The sequence below is a fragment of the Hyalella azteca genome, unplaced genomic scaffold (genome assembly GCF_000764305.2).
Source record: "Hyalella azteca isolate HAZT.00-mixed unplaced genomic scaffold, Hazt_2.0.2 contig12512, whole genome shotgun sequence".
Classification (NCBI taxonomy): domain Eukaryota; kingdom Metazoa; phylum Arthropoda; class Malacostraca; order Amphipoda; family Hyalellidae; genus Hyalella; species Hyalella azteca.
Window position 1 is genome coordinate 49,753 of NW_025942469.1, and position 17,609 is coordinate 67,361.

General features: G+C 37.7%; 1 protein-coding gene across 1 annotated transcript in view; it reads right to left on the reverse strand.

Moving 5' to 3' along the window:
- Nucleotides 1-13,624, reverse strand: part of LOC108666835 (serine/threonine-protein kinase Nek9-like) — a 54,331-nt gene extending 40,707 nt beyond the window's left edge. The window contains exon 1 of the mRNA XM_018153767.1: nucleotides 12,840-13,624. Coding sequence (XP_018009256.1) covers nucleotides 12,840-13,421 — 582 coding nt within the window. The 5' untranslated portion in view covers nucleotides 13,422-13,624. The remainder of the gene's footprint in view (nucleotides 1-12,839) is intronic.
- Between the last annotated feature and the right edge of the window lie 3,985 nt (nucleotides 13,625-17,609).

The window sequence follows — 17,609 nt, forward strand, 5'->3', positions numbered from 1 at the left end:
CTCCGCAGATGTTTACCGCGCTTGATGCTGGAAAATCCATTTGTTTATGGCACCAATTAATCAATAGAAATGAAGTCAAACACGATGGAAAATATTGCCACCATTTATTTACTTTAGCGCAGAGATATTTCGCGTCGATTGTCGTAGACTCTAGATTTTTATGCAAACTTAAATTGGTCAGAAATGAAATAATATGCGCTTAAAAATTACTTTTTAAATGACAACACTTCTAAAGAATCCAGTGTCTCCGATGTTACACATGTATAATGAACTTCTAATTTTATTATTAAACATTACAAAAATTAATTCTCAAATTTCATTGTTAAAATCAAAAAAATTAAATTCTTCAAAATTATTTATTCTGTCAATTGATTCATGCATTGTCTCCGACTTTACGCAAGTGTGCAAAATTTCAGATCGATTGGACAGGTAGAAATGTGTTGAATTATAAGATTTGTAGCAGACAGACAAACAAACAAGAAGTGAAGTTAAAGAGAAGTTTTGTAAAAAGCATGAACTACCGAGTTAGATTAATACATAGACTTGCTTTAACGCACGTCACGATACTTTCTCCGCGCACAGCGTGTCTCGACGCGATGCATGACGGAGTGCGCACTGACAGTTTCATGCACAACTACAATATTCTCAGTCCTGTCCGCCGTATACTCTCTTATGCAAGCAGCTTAAGAAACAAGAAGTGAAGTTAAAGAGAAGTTTTGTAAAAGCCTGTGCACTGTAGTGATGGATGTGTTGCAGGTTGGCTCTAGCGAGCACATCTCCTGCAGTTACTGTAACAAGCAAGCATTTGGCTCTTGAGAAGACACGAGAGTTTAAAATGAGCGCGGTAAACGTGTTGGCGCGTGCTGTTGTCGAGACGTTCAGAAGGCCAGGTGTGGAGGCCGGCCGGTGCAACGGAAATGAACAAACCGTCAAGTTAACCGCACCCCAACGTACATGGGGGAGCCCTCAGCCCAGTGTTACCAGACTAAGCGAGGAGAGCTTCACGTTATTTGTTAATCAAAATACTAATGCAGCGTTATTCGCTTCAATATTTCGTTAGAAGCTGCTCCTTGAAAAAACAAACTCCTAGTTGCGCCCGATCGTTCGACGTCACATCCCTAGAAATCGTTTACTGTACCTACTTAAGTAACTCAAAGTGCCTAGGGTAGCAGCAGCACACTATGACATAGGTTTAATGGTATTCATGCATTCTAGACAAATAAAAAAATATATTTTTTAAAAAGTTTTCAATCTTAATTTCTTAACGACAATAATTAAATGCATAATTACAGAACTGAAAAAAATCCCAACAATTAAAATAACAACATGACACTTTTTGCACAAGCCTAACAACTTTCACAGTAAATTTCAACTGCGTGGTGGTGGTGTTAATTTCCCTAAACTGTATCTCAGAAGTCACAACGCGCAGGCAGAGACCAGAAGACATGGTCGTGTGTGGTAGACAAGCGCAGCTTCTACATGGAAGTTGGCGAGACACACAAACTTCATACGATTGACAACGCGAACGTTGTGTGCGGTACACTAGGAAAATGAATTGTGAATTGAAAATACGTACGACTTTCACGTAAGACAGAATTTGACTAGGCATTAACATAGCTATAACATTATTGATCAGATACCAGTAATGGAATTCAGTTATGCAGCTGCTCAACATTCAAGCTTGTGAGATTCGTTAAGCTTGACATTCACGCTTTTCAGAATGGTGAAAGAATGCTTTGTGGCCATTTGCGCCTAAACCAAATTCAAAATTAAAATCCATAGCAGTTACGAAGAATGTGCCGACAGTGCCGTGGATTGGAAAATAGCCTTTTTCTCAATAATTGCGGAAAGGCCTTAGCAATGTTAGTCTCCAGTGGATAAAGTCGTAAAATTCGGGTTACGTCCTTAGTATATTTTATCAGATATGCTCGACGAAAGAATTGTCCAGCTGCTTTACGTTAGGCCTACTGATATTGTTTCAAGTTTACGATTCAGTTTCGGCCTGAAAAGTTTCGAGACTCGCAAATGAAACCCCAGTTTTATACTCACTAAACTAAAGGGTCAAAGTCCTTGGCGCGATCGAGACGCACCAAAATATTGATTTTTATAATAAAATAACACACCACAATGAACAAGTGTGTTTTTATTGATATGTTGGAATCAATGAAGAGAAAATTGTGTTCAAGTCAAGCATATAGTACAGTGTTTGCTCGTGGTCCAAAAGTGTATATAAAATTAATCGTAATGGCGCACAAGCTTCTGGTCCTTCAGACCCTAATCGTCAACAATAACTGATAAAGAAATAATCAAGATATAAAAATAATCAAGACGTGCATGATGACATCTCGTGCAAGATATCATCATGCACGAGAGAATAGTGGTGTAGCACGTTCTATTATGGGAAAAGAAGTGTGAAGATTATATGAAGCTTGGATATGGTAAACAATAGCATTAAGTGAGTTATGCCAATCAGTGACAACAAACAATACGATAAGATGGAGAGATGTAACTAGGTGTGTTAGAATACAAACAAATGTAATGAGAGAGTCCATGGTCAGTCATTAACAACTGCCTATGAATTATCATACTTATCAGTGATAGAGTGATATCAAACATTACGAGATTATGCCCCATAATTTTCAGGCCAAATCAGAAAACAATCGCTTTATCAAAAGCAATTCCCAGCGAGTCTCAGCAATAACACAGACGTGCGTCTTATATCGTTGGCGCCACCGATAAAGCAATAAAGAAACGAAACACAATCTTTAAAAAAATCGGAGTCCGAAATTTCGAAAATTTGGGCATTTTGGGTCAATTGCTTGGCCTGGCCAGGCAAATTCTATAAAAATTTTTGTGCGGGCAATGGTATTTTATAGAAACTTCTATAGGGAGTTAAGTGATGAATGATGAATTTTTAAAAGTATGTGCGCTGAGGGTAATCATGATTTAAACTTTAAAGTGAGTCATGCCCACGTAAAAAGATAATCATAAATCGGGGAGTAGTCAAGAAGCCAAGTCTGATTAGGCTGATTAGTAACTCAGGACCGTTCAAGTCTATAACTCAGGACCGTTTAAGTCTATCTGTGGCTCAATCAGGGCCAAATGACCTTCACTGCTGGTTTTTAATCAAGCAGTACCGGTATCAATCAAATGATAGAAGACTTCACAATTGAAAAAAAAAAACTTAGTCAATTTGTTGCACGAGATTGAAGTATATTTTTTATACAACACATTACGGTAAGATACATAAAAATTCAAGGAGAAATTACACAAAGATTTTTCGTAGAAAAAATCAGTATATCCTTGTTCCTCATAGTCGATAATGGGTCAAGTCATGCAGCTCGAGTTAAATTAAATAAAGGATGTCCAGCAGCCAATAGAAGAGTGACGAATATCATGGGTGGAAATAACCCAGCCGATAACACTGCGTCCGTGTGACCTTCGATTAATGATAAATTAAAGAGGCAATCATAGCGATTAGATCTCATCTTGTGGACGATATAAACATTCAAGATAAAGATAGAACAAAACAAAGCCTAAGCATCGTTCAGAATGAGAGCTCTAACAGTTACAAATCTTTTAAATAACTTCAAATAATGCTCCTATGACGTTAGTTTCATTTGCAATCAAACTTGTAGTGGGATTTGAAAAAAAAATTACCTACATATCATGTGAATAATCAAAAGTGCTTTACCATCTATAAAAGCAAGTCTCGAGTCGCGCATATATAATATTTTTATAGTCGGTACAGGATGCACACCGTCATAACTGATCTTGACGATGCTGACTTAATTAAAGCTGCTGGAAATCTATTCATAATGAACTAACTTTGAATTGATGGAAATAATTAAGAAAAAATTAGATACTCGGGTAGCGACGAAGAAGGGCTTAGATGTTTTGGGTGAACTTTACGGAAATGTTACGAGTTCCAATCAACAGGCATGACAATTTTAATGGTCACTTTAATCGCATTGAGGAACATGTCTTCGAACATAAAATAGGCATGATACAAACTCAATTTACAAGTGTTAACAGCGCATGACATACACTCTTTGAAATATCAAGTTTAAGTGAACATAAGTCAACGTGCAAAACATAAACAACGCACACGACACTGTTGTATCAACAGTCTCATATTAATACGGACACATCGACGAGTGACGCAATCTATACGTAGGCGCATGGCATAGTAAACCAGACGCTTCTGTGTCCTGCTTGTCGCAAGAGAAACTGCATTTATTGACCTTAACATTCATTAGGACGTAGTAATCGCAGGCCGAGCTACCTCTGCAAAGCCATGGAATAAAACAAAGTAAGTATATGCCTCGGTAAGGGTGGATGCAGTGAAACCTGATGCAGGCATTGATACCATTTTTTTCTGAGCACTTTCAATGTTTGTGGAGCTGGGAAAATTTGCATTATATCCGCCTTTAAGAAGGCGGGGATAAAAAACGAGTAAGCGGTATACACTATCATAGCGGAACTGATCAAATGTAGAAGTTTACATTCGACCTTACGAGTGCAACCAAAGCCGACCCACAATCAACTTCAAGAAGAGAATATAGATCGACCGACCAAACAAGCGCCCGCTCCAGAGTAAAGAAGGTGTTTCTCTCGTTGAACAATGAGAGGGAAAGTGGCTAAGCGTTTATTGGTCCAATAACGACGACTTACGATAGCCGCGTGGCTGAGTAACGGCACACAACGTTAGAGAATGGGATATAGCGTTCTATTTGTAAACGATAAATCGTACATATACGCCTAACAATCTCGATACATCTGATATTAAGCAAAATAAGGATACAGAGCTGTGTAAAGTAAGGAACAATTAAAGCAGAAATTACGAAGCGCAACTGCGCCAAACTTGAACCTCATCGTGGCAGGCGTAAGTTGCACGAGGCAAACAATTTTAATAATAACAAAATCCTATTGGCCATTAATCAGAAAAGCCAAAATAATAATGAAAATTATTTCGGCGTGTCTGCTACTTTAGATAAGGTGGTCTAGATAAGGTTAATATCATCTAAAAATTTCTTTCATATACATTCCGAGATCTTCCAAATGAACATTCAATGAGAATTACTGGTATGAATAATTCATGCATTTTGCAATGAATGCCGTGCATTTTCTTTCTTTTTCTAAATAATCATTAGAATGCGCGAGCAGCACCAGGACACCAAGGAATGCAGTCGCTTGCATCACAAGCGCAAACGAATCGGCTTGTTTTGGTGAGGGTCAAGCAATGTACTAGTGTCGGTTCTCCGGCGAGGTTCGAAAAAGATATAAGTGCATGTCTGAACCTGCAACTCCATTGGCTGCAGTAGCAATTTTCAACTTCGGCATCGCGCGCATTCGACGTTTACGCATGCGTCACGCGCAGTTCAATGTGTCACGTTCAGCACCACGAACACGAATGTAGCAAGTGGCGAATTAATACCAGTGCATTAAAGCTTATAAATATTTAGAAGCATAAACACTCATACTAATAGCAAATTATTGCGAGTTGAGAATAAAAAACAAAGAATAATTTTACTGAGCCTATAAATGAAGAAAAAGTCAATACATTTGGACGAGGCGAGCCGTAAATTTTGACGAGGCCAGCTGTTTTTAGCATACCGTTTTATCATCTTGCAGAGAACTTCGCCCTATTCAACGTGAAGAATCACAGTGCGCCAGGTTTTCCCTGGTTAATAATACTCAACCCTTTAACAAGGCGTATAACCGTTATAATCCTTTAAAACCCTTTAACAGGGCGTTGGGTGCCGGATCTTCCATAGTTTTCAAAGGAAGCTTCGAATGAGTCTAGAGTCTAGACAGCAAAAGCAGTTCACTGGATAGACGCAGCAGATTGACCTAAATTCTAGTGACCATCTGAGTGACGAGCACGGCCAATATGAGTGCCGAGGGACTGGCATTCAACTTCTGATTGTGGTGTCGGTAAGTGTAAAAGTATTCGAGTTCAAGCCTCATCGAACGTTCTATATATAAAAGGCATTAATGTAATAGAAATTACTCGTATTAATTATGTCCTGTGAATATTCTGCGAAATATTATCAGTGAGATAAGAGTTGAATGATAGAGTAACTCCTATGACTTATATAAATTAATTTACCACCAACGTAAAAAATTAAGGTCGTTTAGATATTTTCGTAATTAATTACAAGATTCAATAAGGTAAAAGAGTAGTTATCCAAATTATTTACTGAACTATTATTGATGGTATATCAAGACGAAAAGAATCATTTTAGTGACATGCGCGTCAGGCAATGCAGACAGGCTGACTAAACTGTCAAGATTGCGTCAACCCAGGATTAACGTCATCACTCGAGCCCATGTAAGACAGCTGTTACGAAAACATCACTTAGCGTCGCAAGAGAAGCTCCAGCTTGGAATTGTATCAAGATCAAGAAAGCATCGGCGCAGAACATAAAACAACTACCTGCGCACGCAGCCCAAACAACCGTAGATTGAGCAGTTTCGTCACCGCCTGCCAGTCTTGAATGTAAAAACTTTCAACGTATATCGATTTATTACCTGTTCCAAATTAGACGATTCCACGCGAAACTTAAAGATGGCATCGACAGCCAGGAATTTCAAATTATATTAATGGCCAGCATGAATCTAGCGATTTCTTTAACAAAGTTTCGTTAGCGATGAGATCGTAGAAGTTTTATATTAATGCAGACGACAAACCAAGTTGAACTCAAAGCAATATATATGAAAAGAATTCTATGTACACATGATACTACACATCTAGCAACACTAGTTTAGACGAAATAACTACAGCGACTAGCAAGCACGCAAAATTATTGCTCAATGGCAGTAGTTTTTCAACACAAGCAAACGAATATAGTGTCATGAACGCAGCAGTACGTACGGACATGACAAGCATGAATTAGTAGCGATACCTCGGCAGGATACCAGCCATACTACGTAGCACGAGTTGCAGTAGCAAAGATTGCTGAAACATACATACGGAAGAAATTTTCAGAGGTATCTTGACTTTTAGAGGAAGATTCTTCTGTGACACGCCTTTCTTCATTTATATACATAACATTTTATGTAAATTTAATTGAAGACCAAAGAAGGTTTTTTATTAATACTTCTCTTACTTGTCTTCTCAGTGAATCGAACGAAATTTCTTGCTGCCGTAGGCAGGTCGAAAATCAAGTTGTTTCCAAAAGACATTTTAATAGTACCTATGCGACATTTCCAATGTAATATTCATTGTCGAGCAGGTGAAGAGTTGTGTTACACTTAAATTGAGATTTGAGATTACACTTATAACTGAGAAAGGTATAGTGGATACAGTTCGAAATCAAAACTTAAAATCGCTCTAAACAAGAGTCCTGACGAATCGGTAGTGAACAAGTTGATAGCCGGAGACTCGCTCTTGATAATGAGGGCTTCAGCTACCGCCAGTCTTGTAGCGTCACCGCATGACGATGATGATGCAGGCTTCCAATGTCGCGCGGGCTGTGAGCCTCGATTGTATACCTATTACGATTGTATATTATTCGTTTGTATATTACAGATATTCTTTAATCAAACCAACATAATGGGAGGGTTTCTGCCAAAATAGCTATACCAATATAATTTTTTGTCACTCACTCAAATATTACAATTGAGCAACTTCATCTCAAGATCAGTGATGAATTCAACAGGCTCCGTGACACCCTTGACAACAACTGCCACTGCATGTGCTGGAGAAACACACCAGCATCGTCATCTTGCAGTAACCCGACATATCCGACCGACGATAGCTGAGGCCCTCATCTCTACGGATTGGACTCCAGCTACTCGTCTCTTAACTACCGGATTTTCTGAACCTTGAGATTGTTTCGGAATTATTTTCAAGGTTCAAAATTTTCGTGTTGTATCATATTTACGTGTATCAAGTGTACTTATTTCCGCCAAAATTTCATCATTCGATGTTTCCTGTAACTTCAAAATGAATGTTATCACATTCGAAACGTCGTTAATAAATTAGATTACTTCCTTGAACCTCAATTTTGATCAACCAGCGTCATCTAAAGAATATTGTTCGATCCTGAAAATTTGAATCAATGATTTCTCTGATCATTAACTATCCGTGTTTATATTGTTTATATAATTTTTTTGTACATCTAAACCGTCTTGAATGAATTAATGTCATACAGAATGAAGTAAGGCCGCTTGCAATAGTAAGGATTAGTTAGAGCTCCTTGAATCAACAGCCAAATCTGTAAAATAAATTAATGGGCACTCATGCATCACCCACGTTGACTAAGAGGGAAAGTGTACATTGGGAATTATTATGAATATTATAGTACATTACATTATATTATCTGAATAATTTGGCATTGCCTGAAACAAAATCTGTTATGTGCGCGTGTGTAGTAATGTAGTTTTCCAATTCATGGAAATGCGCATGGAAGATAGTAACGCAAGATGCATTTTTCGAAATTTCTCACGTGACAGGACAAGATCACCAGTGCGTCGTTGAAGGCCTTAGATAAAAATCCGAAAAGGCAACTTTCAGTATTGAAACTTTACTATCTTAACTTTACTATCTTAAGATTGAGCCACAAAAATGTCATGATTCACTGCCAAAATTCTCCACTCAGCCACTATTTAGGGCTGGCCAAATAGTATGGCCGTCTCTACTAGACCCTTGTACGAGGACCTTATACATGCAATGTACGACTGGTGGTTAATAGTCAAAATCAAGAATGCTACTTGATGCAAACTTATCCGTGTGAAAAATGGGTGAGTCGAAAATTTTGTTTCTCCGCTAGAAGAAACAAATTTGTTTCTCTTTGTCGTTGCTGGTCATGGGCATCATGATCAGAAACGACAAACTTTAGCAAGACAGAGCGAGTCTAGCAGCGTTAAAACGGCAAACAAACCCAACGACGAGAGAACACGCCTCACAGGTCAAGTCAAAGGATGTTAAGTAAACAGGTTGTAAGAGCAGGTCGTAAGTGCATGACCGCACAAGGCGAGCAAGAGATGCGTACAGACAACGCGCGCAGGACCGCTGGCGCCCAGACCGTCTCAAAAGGAAGACCGCTCTCATCGTGCCCGGCGTCGAGCCTCACATGCGATCGGAGGTACAAAGAGCTGCGTGTATACTACAGGGTAGTTCCTCCGTGTATGGTCACTGACTCATGCCTCACTCGTGCCTCCATTGCAATGGTCATCTGCTGAGAAGGTTAAGCGATCACCTCAAACGCCGACTGTTATGGAGAAGAAAACTCAAGATATCATTCAAACAAACCTGACAAAATTTAAAAACTCTACGCAAGGATCCCCAGGAATACACGAGTTTATTTGTTAAAAAATACTTACTGAGAAATCTAAATCCATAAATTGAAACTGATTTCTCACACATCGAAAGGTTTTCAACGGAGGCGAGTAGTGTTCCAGTTTCAGATGGCAAATGGGCAATATGAACCTGCGATACGACCAGACATCATGACGTAGTAACGTCGCTGTCTTACGAGTTCGATATAAAGTTTGCAACTCGACGCGAGGATATTGGTCATCCCAGACAGCCTACGATCTTGGACAATAATTGATGTGTTTAATGTAAAATTAATTCAAGCTAGAGACACTTTCTATCCAAACTAGAATGTTTGGAACAATTTAGCGCAAGTACAACATAGTTTAAGGATAAGAAGAACTCCCGTGAATGCAAGCACCGGAGTTGACTGCATATACATGTTGACTGCATATACATGTTGCGGAACGCATTGTTCTGTCGTAACTACAACATCACAATGACTACCTCCGGGAGCATCAAATCAAGGTTGATCATCTATTGTGAAGTGCTGAGTTCAGGAACAAAAACACATTACGGAGAAATATCACTATATCCTGGTTCATGGCAATGATATATGTAATCCAATATCAATTCGTTAGCATAAACAAAAATGGGTATTCAGATAAGACAAGTCTGGAAATCTATAATTAAAAGAATAAGCTTTACGAAATTTTAAGGGCATCAATTGACATTTCCCAATACAAATTTGTTAATACGTAACATACGGCGTCGGCTCATCTATTTACGAGAAATATTCAACTTCTCTTTTTATGAATTTCAATCAAAAAAACACAGAAGTTTTAAATCAATTCGACAGGTAGCTTACTGGGAATACACACAAGTTGCATATTAATCGTTCACAGCAACATGAGTACACATATCGTGTGAAGACTTTTCATATTAGTTTGCTCAACTCTCAAATTAACCAAAAATTTATTAACTAAAAAGAAAGGCCATGCAAATTCACCACATCTTCTATTAAAACGTCGCGGAGACCAGCTTCTCATCAGTTCAAAAACGCCTCATTTACACAAAAAGAATAAGATATATTTGTTTCTTTCTTATCCGCATTAAAATTTTCAGGAGATGGGTTTTTACACGCCTTCACTGGTTTATTTGGCATTTAGGTTTTAATATCTTCCGGGTAAGACTGGTCGCTCATGTGATTATTTACAATTGTTTTCTTTGAGCTTACAACTGCTGATGCAGCTCATTTTCAATGAAAATACCGATAATTTGCGTGGCGTTTTCTTTGCTTTCCAGTTCTCTGTATTGGTAAAACATATGATGACGCACGAGATTTTCCCACTTTACGCTGCAAGACAAAATTTTCACAGGAAGTTCATGGTATGGGAACTTTATATAATGATTTTTCTTAATAATATCAAAACATACATTTTTAAACAAACATTTTTCAATCAAGTGGCAACAAAAATTGCACCTGGCCACAAAGATACGGACATATACACAATAGATTTAATGACATTATCGTGAAATACGGGCCAACGATTTTAATCAGTGAGACATTGTCGATTACAAAATAATAAAATAAGCATCCCGCCTAAAGATCGACTACAAGCAGGTGTAGAATGAGAAAACACCAGAGATTTTCTGCACGAACTAATCCTATCAACATAGAGCGATGCTGTATTCGTGTAGCATAAATCGTATGCAGCAGTGCAGCCAAGACTGTCATAACTCTATCGGCGCCTTGCATTGACGCTGAGTGCAGCAAAATGCAAGGAACATTAATGGTTGGTTCGCAAGGAGGCCAGTGACCGAGTGTTGATGGCTGCTAATGATGATACTGATGGCACTAATTGCAGGATAAATCCAATGGAAGTCGTAACACATCACATCATAGCATAGGCTGCTGATGGAATATTGGCGAATGTGTGACCTTGCGACGATCTATATTAGTAGTTTAGTCATATTTATAACATCTTTTATGCTAAGCCTAGTATATAATGCCTCTTGTGTGATAAATTCTGTGCCTAAAAATATATATAAATATCATTTACCATAACAAAATTGACCATATACATACGTCACACCAACTATAACTGTTCCGTACCTGAAGCCTTATTTCAGGTCGACCCACACCAAAAAGTTTATGCTATGCAAACTTAATCGTGTCATATATAACGGTTAATCGTAAAAAATATGAGATAAACAAAAAACCAGTCAATATTGGTCCTCAATCCTCATGTTTGTTGACTCGATGAAAACGATGTTAAGGCTAGTATCAGCCATAAAATAGTTTTTATACGTTGGGAGCATGGCACAGAGACGACTATATGGCTATTTAGACTAGTGCATTTCATTGTACATATGTCAATACAAGACACCAAGCATTATACCAAATACGAAGCCTCAAGATCTACTGCGAAAAGTTATCATCGTTCAAATTTAAAGCGGTGAACTGGTAACTATAGATAAGACGACTATTGCTGCGTGACATTCCTCAATTTATTTCAAAACGCATTCATAAGCGGGAGCCAAAACAACAACAGTGAAAAGCTTATCTTCGACGTGAACGCCCGTGATTAAAACGAGAGATAAGAGAACACCAATGAAATCTGTTGATAGATTAGATTCAAGTACAAGTTCATATATAAGAAACTCGTGAATCATGCTCAGCAGCGCTCGCTCGGTCGCGGCAACTCATCAGGCGGTAGTTGCTTATTCTACTTTTTTAAATGGTAAGAGGCGGACACGCGAGTAATAAATACGGACAATTCTGAACAGCTGCGCCCGGACACAAACAGCCTGGGCAGGTGTGAGCCACAGCCACAGCGGCAGCGCATGTGAGCCACAGCCACAGCGGCAGCGCGCGTGAGCCACAGTCACAGCGACAGCGCGTGTGAGCCAAAGCCACAGCGGCAGCGCGTGTGAGCCAAAGCCACAGCGGCAGCGCGTGTGAGCCAAAGCCACAGCGGCAGCGCGTGTGAGCCACAGCCACAGCGGCAGCGCACGACCGCGCGCTATATACGCAGGAAGCCTGCCAAATCTTCGCTATTCAAGAAGACATCAACAACACAGAACTTGTAGACTAAAGAGCCAGGGTCCGAGTTTTCTCTCCAACATGCAAATAATAAAAGAGATTGGAAATTAGGATTCGAAAACAAACAGAACAACGTTTTATCTACGTAAAGAAGGCGCTTTAAAGGAATCAGTTTACGCTACACGAAATTGAACATCCTATCGAACATATGAAAAAACACACAGGAATAAACTTTTCACAAACGAACTATTTTTCGTGAAGCATTGCTAAGGAAGCCGAAAACGCCGATCGCTCTGCAAAAACGTCACTCTGAGTTCATAGACCGCAACCAATGCATAATGAATGGATATACGTAGCGCCTCAATTGTGAATAATCCATTTCAATTTTAACTGTAAAACTAGCATGCAATAAAAACGAATAGATTGTAGTTATTTCAAGGTTTCCAGAGATCGTGTTCAATGATCAGCTACAAAGTTTAAACTCATAACGTTGCGACGTCTACAAACCAAGATAAGTAGTCATGTACTCACTTTATAAACCTCGGAGAAAAAGCCCTGGCCGATTCTCTCTGTAGAGAAGTCATCGAGTCTGTAGAGCCTGGCTAGTGCCGAGTGCAGGGCCTGGTACGAAGATGACCGAGCCAAGGCACTACGGTAACCTCCAGAGCGAGGTAACCGTGGCGTCGAGTCGCTCGGGGTTCGTGATATAACATCGCTACGGGTAAAATTTTCACTTTCAAAATATCCTTCAGTATTAGAATTAGTTCCTAACTTACTTTCATCGAGGCTAATTTTGGCCTTGAGTTTTTTGCTGTTTTCAGTAGCAATATTAGTGCAACCCTGTACTTCTTTAATCAAAAATCCGTTAAAATCACCACAAAGTTCGTTTTCAGGAGAAGCTTCTTCCTCGCAGGAAGATTCCATTAAACTTGTACTCGTATGTGAAGTAAATTTTGAAGATGTATCTGTCACAACGCTGCCACACAGCGGCAATGTCGTTATTGGCAGTGGCACTCGCCATGATGATGCGCTTGACCACGACATTGGTCTGCCACACATGCCGCGTTCTCCAAGAGTCACAGCCACTTTGCTACAAGTTCCCCCACGCTGCATAACATGAACCTCTGCACACTGAGCAGTAACTTGCCTCACTCACAGTACCTCTACTACAAAAGCTTTAGCAAATTCTGATGCACTAGGATAAATTTATTTTAAAAACAATACAGTTGTATAATACCAGAATATCATCTTTCAAAAACCCAGCCAAATCTTAACCGAGCTTTTCCAGTTATTGATTTATGTTTTCTTGGAACCTGAAAAACAACTGAATTCCAATATTCAATAATATATGACCAATAGCATATTTAAAGAATACTATAAACACTAGAGCACCAGTGAAATGAAGTACCATAAAACAGGATGACTTGGACCATTTTAAGCACTTACAATTTGTGATCCAAATAGTCACAAACTTAATATATAAAATAAATCTTTTTATTGCATTTGTAGGTTATCTCATGGTACTTCAGGAGCTATCAACACAATTTTTCTAAGGCAAAAACTTTTTGAGCATAAGGTTTTCTTTTCATAAATGTCAAAACAGTCCAAGTAACTCCATCAATGATCCCAGTCTCCCTGCTTTTCAATAAGTGCAGAAATTATAACAAGGTCTTTTTTTTTCTTTCAACACACAAATTGGTTAATCAATCAAGACTGCTGTTTACACCTAATGACCCACAACCTACTATGTGAAAATAATGTCTAAAGTAGCACTATCAAATACAAGTTATTTGAAATATATCTTAGCATCGTGGAACAAAATAGACAAGGGAACTGAAGTTCGAGTTTTGTATAAAAAATTTATAATAACCTTCTCAGTATTAAATTTGACAATTATTAGAAGCAAAATTAAATTACAGCTTAAATTGAGATGGCTTGAGTTTAGGATATATTTTGGATCATTTGTAGCTATCAAAGGTTATAAGATTTATTGAACACTACCTAAATAATAATTAATTTAATCTTGCATTCAAGGATTCCACATACTTTTCTTAATGTATCTATAGTATCTATAATTTGAGAAATTTACAAGTAAAAGTTGGAAAAGCATAAATTCAAAACAGAAAATCTAATTTTGCACTTAATTTACAAAGCCTTTCAAAAAAATGTTTAAAACCTTCATTATAGAGAACATTCTACTTTGTAACTTACAACAGTTCAATATACTTAACTAGAATTAGTAAATAAACAACAGAACATGTCACTGGAAATAGGTCACAAGCAAACAAATTTGATATGCATGTCCAATTTATGTTTACAATTTATTTTTTAACCAAAATAACTAGATTATAACATATCATGGATTGAATGATAAATTAATTTTCAAATGAATAAAATAATCAATTTAAAATTTTTCACAGGAGCCTTGGATGTTTAGAATACATAAATAACTTACTGTTTGTTAAAAATTAAAAGCATTAAGCATGCACTAATAATCTCATGAGAAATTTGACTGGTGGATATATAAAGTACTTTTCATAAATTGATAATATGCTTAATGCTGTCATTACTCATAACCATAAGCTATCTGCTATGAATATTGATAAGAAATCTGCCACTTCAAGTCATTTTTGACTGCAAATCTGAACATTTTTAATGATCAGTGATGATAGGGTGCTTACAAGACACAAGTCTTTGCTTGAAGGAAGCACCTTTATCTAAATAAATTTTCCTAAACATCTCACAAACATTCACTACCGCAAGTAACCCATGCAAAGCTGCTATAATTAATTTTAATTTATTTCCTTAATGTTAAGTTGTAAACTATCTAACTTAAGAAAAAGCAGGCTAGGTTCAGGTATGGCCGTATGGGAACTGTAGGGAACATACATTCTGGAAAGGTTTCAAAAGATTAACAACCATGAAAAAAAAAAACAATTTATTACCAGTATTACAATTTACACCTTACTCAGGTAAAGACTAGCAAATCATGTGCAGTGACAAATGACAATTAAAACTTAGAAGGCAACTTTAGTGTCAATGACGGTACCAATATCATAAGTAAATTGAATTCTATGGCTTCATTGGCTTGATCATCTATCTATGCTGGCTGCTATCTACTATGGAGTATGATCGCCGAAAAAAGTTGAGCTTGTCACAAGAAATTCAAGCACTCACACATAAAGAAGCCCTTTATGTGAGCGTTTAAATAGCTTGGTTGCGTTTAAGGTTGTTGAAGAGCACAATCTATTATTTCATACATGATTAAGGCAATAAGGATAGCTTTGCCATGTAATTCGTCGATGCTTCCGAGTTTGTTTACGTTTCCCTGGGGCCTGGCCTAGGTCAGCTAGGTTTGAGTTTTGACGTGAGATCTCGAAATTCGGCCAATGACACATATATTTTATAGCACTGATGACGGCATTTATAATATATCTATGTTTAATTGTCATTCACACAAAACGTGTCATATTCCTTTTAGCGAGTTACTTTCAATCCTAGCTAGGGTAGTAATAACTTCAAGAAATCTCTGCCAGCTTAACACACCCACACTGCACAAGCGACTACCGACGACTGACTGTTCATGTACAATTGTACATGTAGGACGAATAGACATGAATCGCATCAGCAGCAATGAGCAGCGTACCGCAGCTGCTGAAAGAAAATCAAGTTAACATGTAATAAATTTTATGCAAACTGAGTTCAGGAGACCACGAAGCAATGGTAATAACTTAGTGCCTTCTCAATTCATTCAAATGCCGGTGTCTTGTTTTCATCATCGCGTAAATCGCGAATTCCGCTCCAATTTCGCAAAATTATGTGTGATGTGTAAAATATTCGGCTCTTTAATAATTTGATTCAATTTAGTTCGATTTAATCAATTTCTCTATCTTAGCTCAATAGACTCTTATTTTAGGATACCATTAATAAACAAAAAAGGAACGTCTGTAATTTATAACGAATGAAGATGAGCGTTCTTGCTTTTGACAGGCGCGAAACACATGTGGCCCTCACTGTTCCCAATTATCGCTCGGTGTAACCATGGTTGAATGAAATTAGGCGTCGATTTCAATGTTCCGCTTATCAAAACCCACTACGTTTGACTTAAATGTCGCTTTATCATGCATGCTAGGTGTAAAAATTATATTATCACAAGTTCTTCATAATTTGTTATTCGATCAACATTTTATTAAATTATATGCCAGCCATGCATTGTATTTTGATAAAGACAATAATATGTTGAACAGAAATTATTCCTCTGTAAAACAATGTATAGTGTAATAAGTGCACATGCTACTTCAGCGTAATTATTATTGACTTATGCCTCGTGAGTTACGATAGCGCTAAGAGCGAGTCCAGATATTATCAGCTGATAATTACATCCCAGGGACCACATCACTCCTGTCCAAAATTTGATTGGGCAGAATTTGTAGCAACTCGTGGACGCTTAACCCACTCAAGTGTAAATCCGTGTGGAGTTTCTCAAATTTGATATGATTATGAATTTATGATATGTATTTGATCTACCAATATTTGAAATGAATATGAGTTGATATGAATTTATTCGTTAATAATTCACGCTGATAAGCATTATCAGAAATGCCTTTGTTTGCTTCGTAGGTAAGTAAAGCATTTTATCTATGAACGTTTTATATTTATATTTTATGTAAGTATAATTATATATTTTTATATTTTATATATGTTTAGCATTTTATATATGAACGAAACCAACGGAAAAAAATTCTGCAAGGTTGTGATTCAATCATTCTGTTTAATTATATTTGCATAAATATATTTACTATAATTTTAAAACAAATTCATGAAATATATTGCATTCTCATTTTTAGAATATATGACATTCTTTGAAGTAAACATCCGGTAAAGACTCAAATATAGGAGCTAAATATTTATACAAATAATAAATCGTAGCTATTCAGAAAGCGCAATTACTGCCTAAACGCAGAGCTGGGCAGCGCTACTTCGAAATGTAGCGGATGGCTACCGCTACCGCTACATGCTCTAAATGTAGCGGGCGCTACCGCTACATTGCTTTAAATGTAGCGCCGCTACCGCTACATGTAGCGCGCTACAGCCCACGTACCTCGGCCTAAACGTCATGCCGCAATACTTGCACTCATTTTTTCATGGCACCCAAAAATTCTAAAAAGGTTTCATAAAACCTTACCAACCAACCAATCAGATCGGTCCTTCTCTTCTTGCATGCTACTAAACAATCAGCTGAAATCTTCACTTGGATAAAGACATACGAACCTATCAGTTCGAACCTTCTTTTTATCTGCC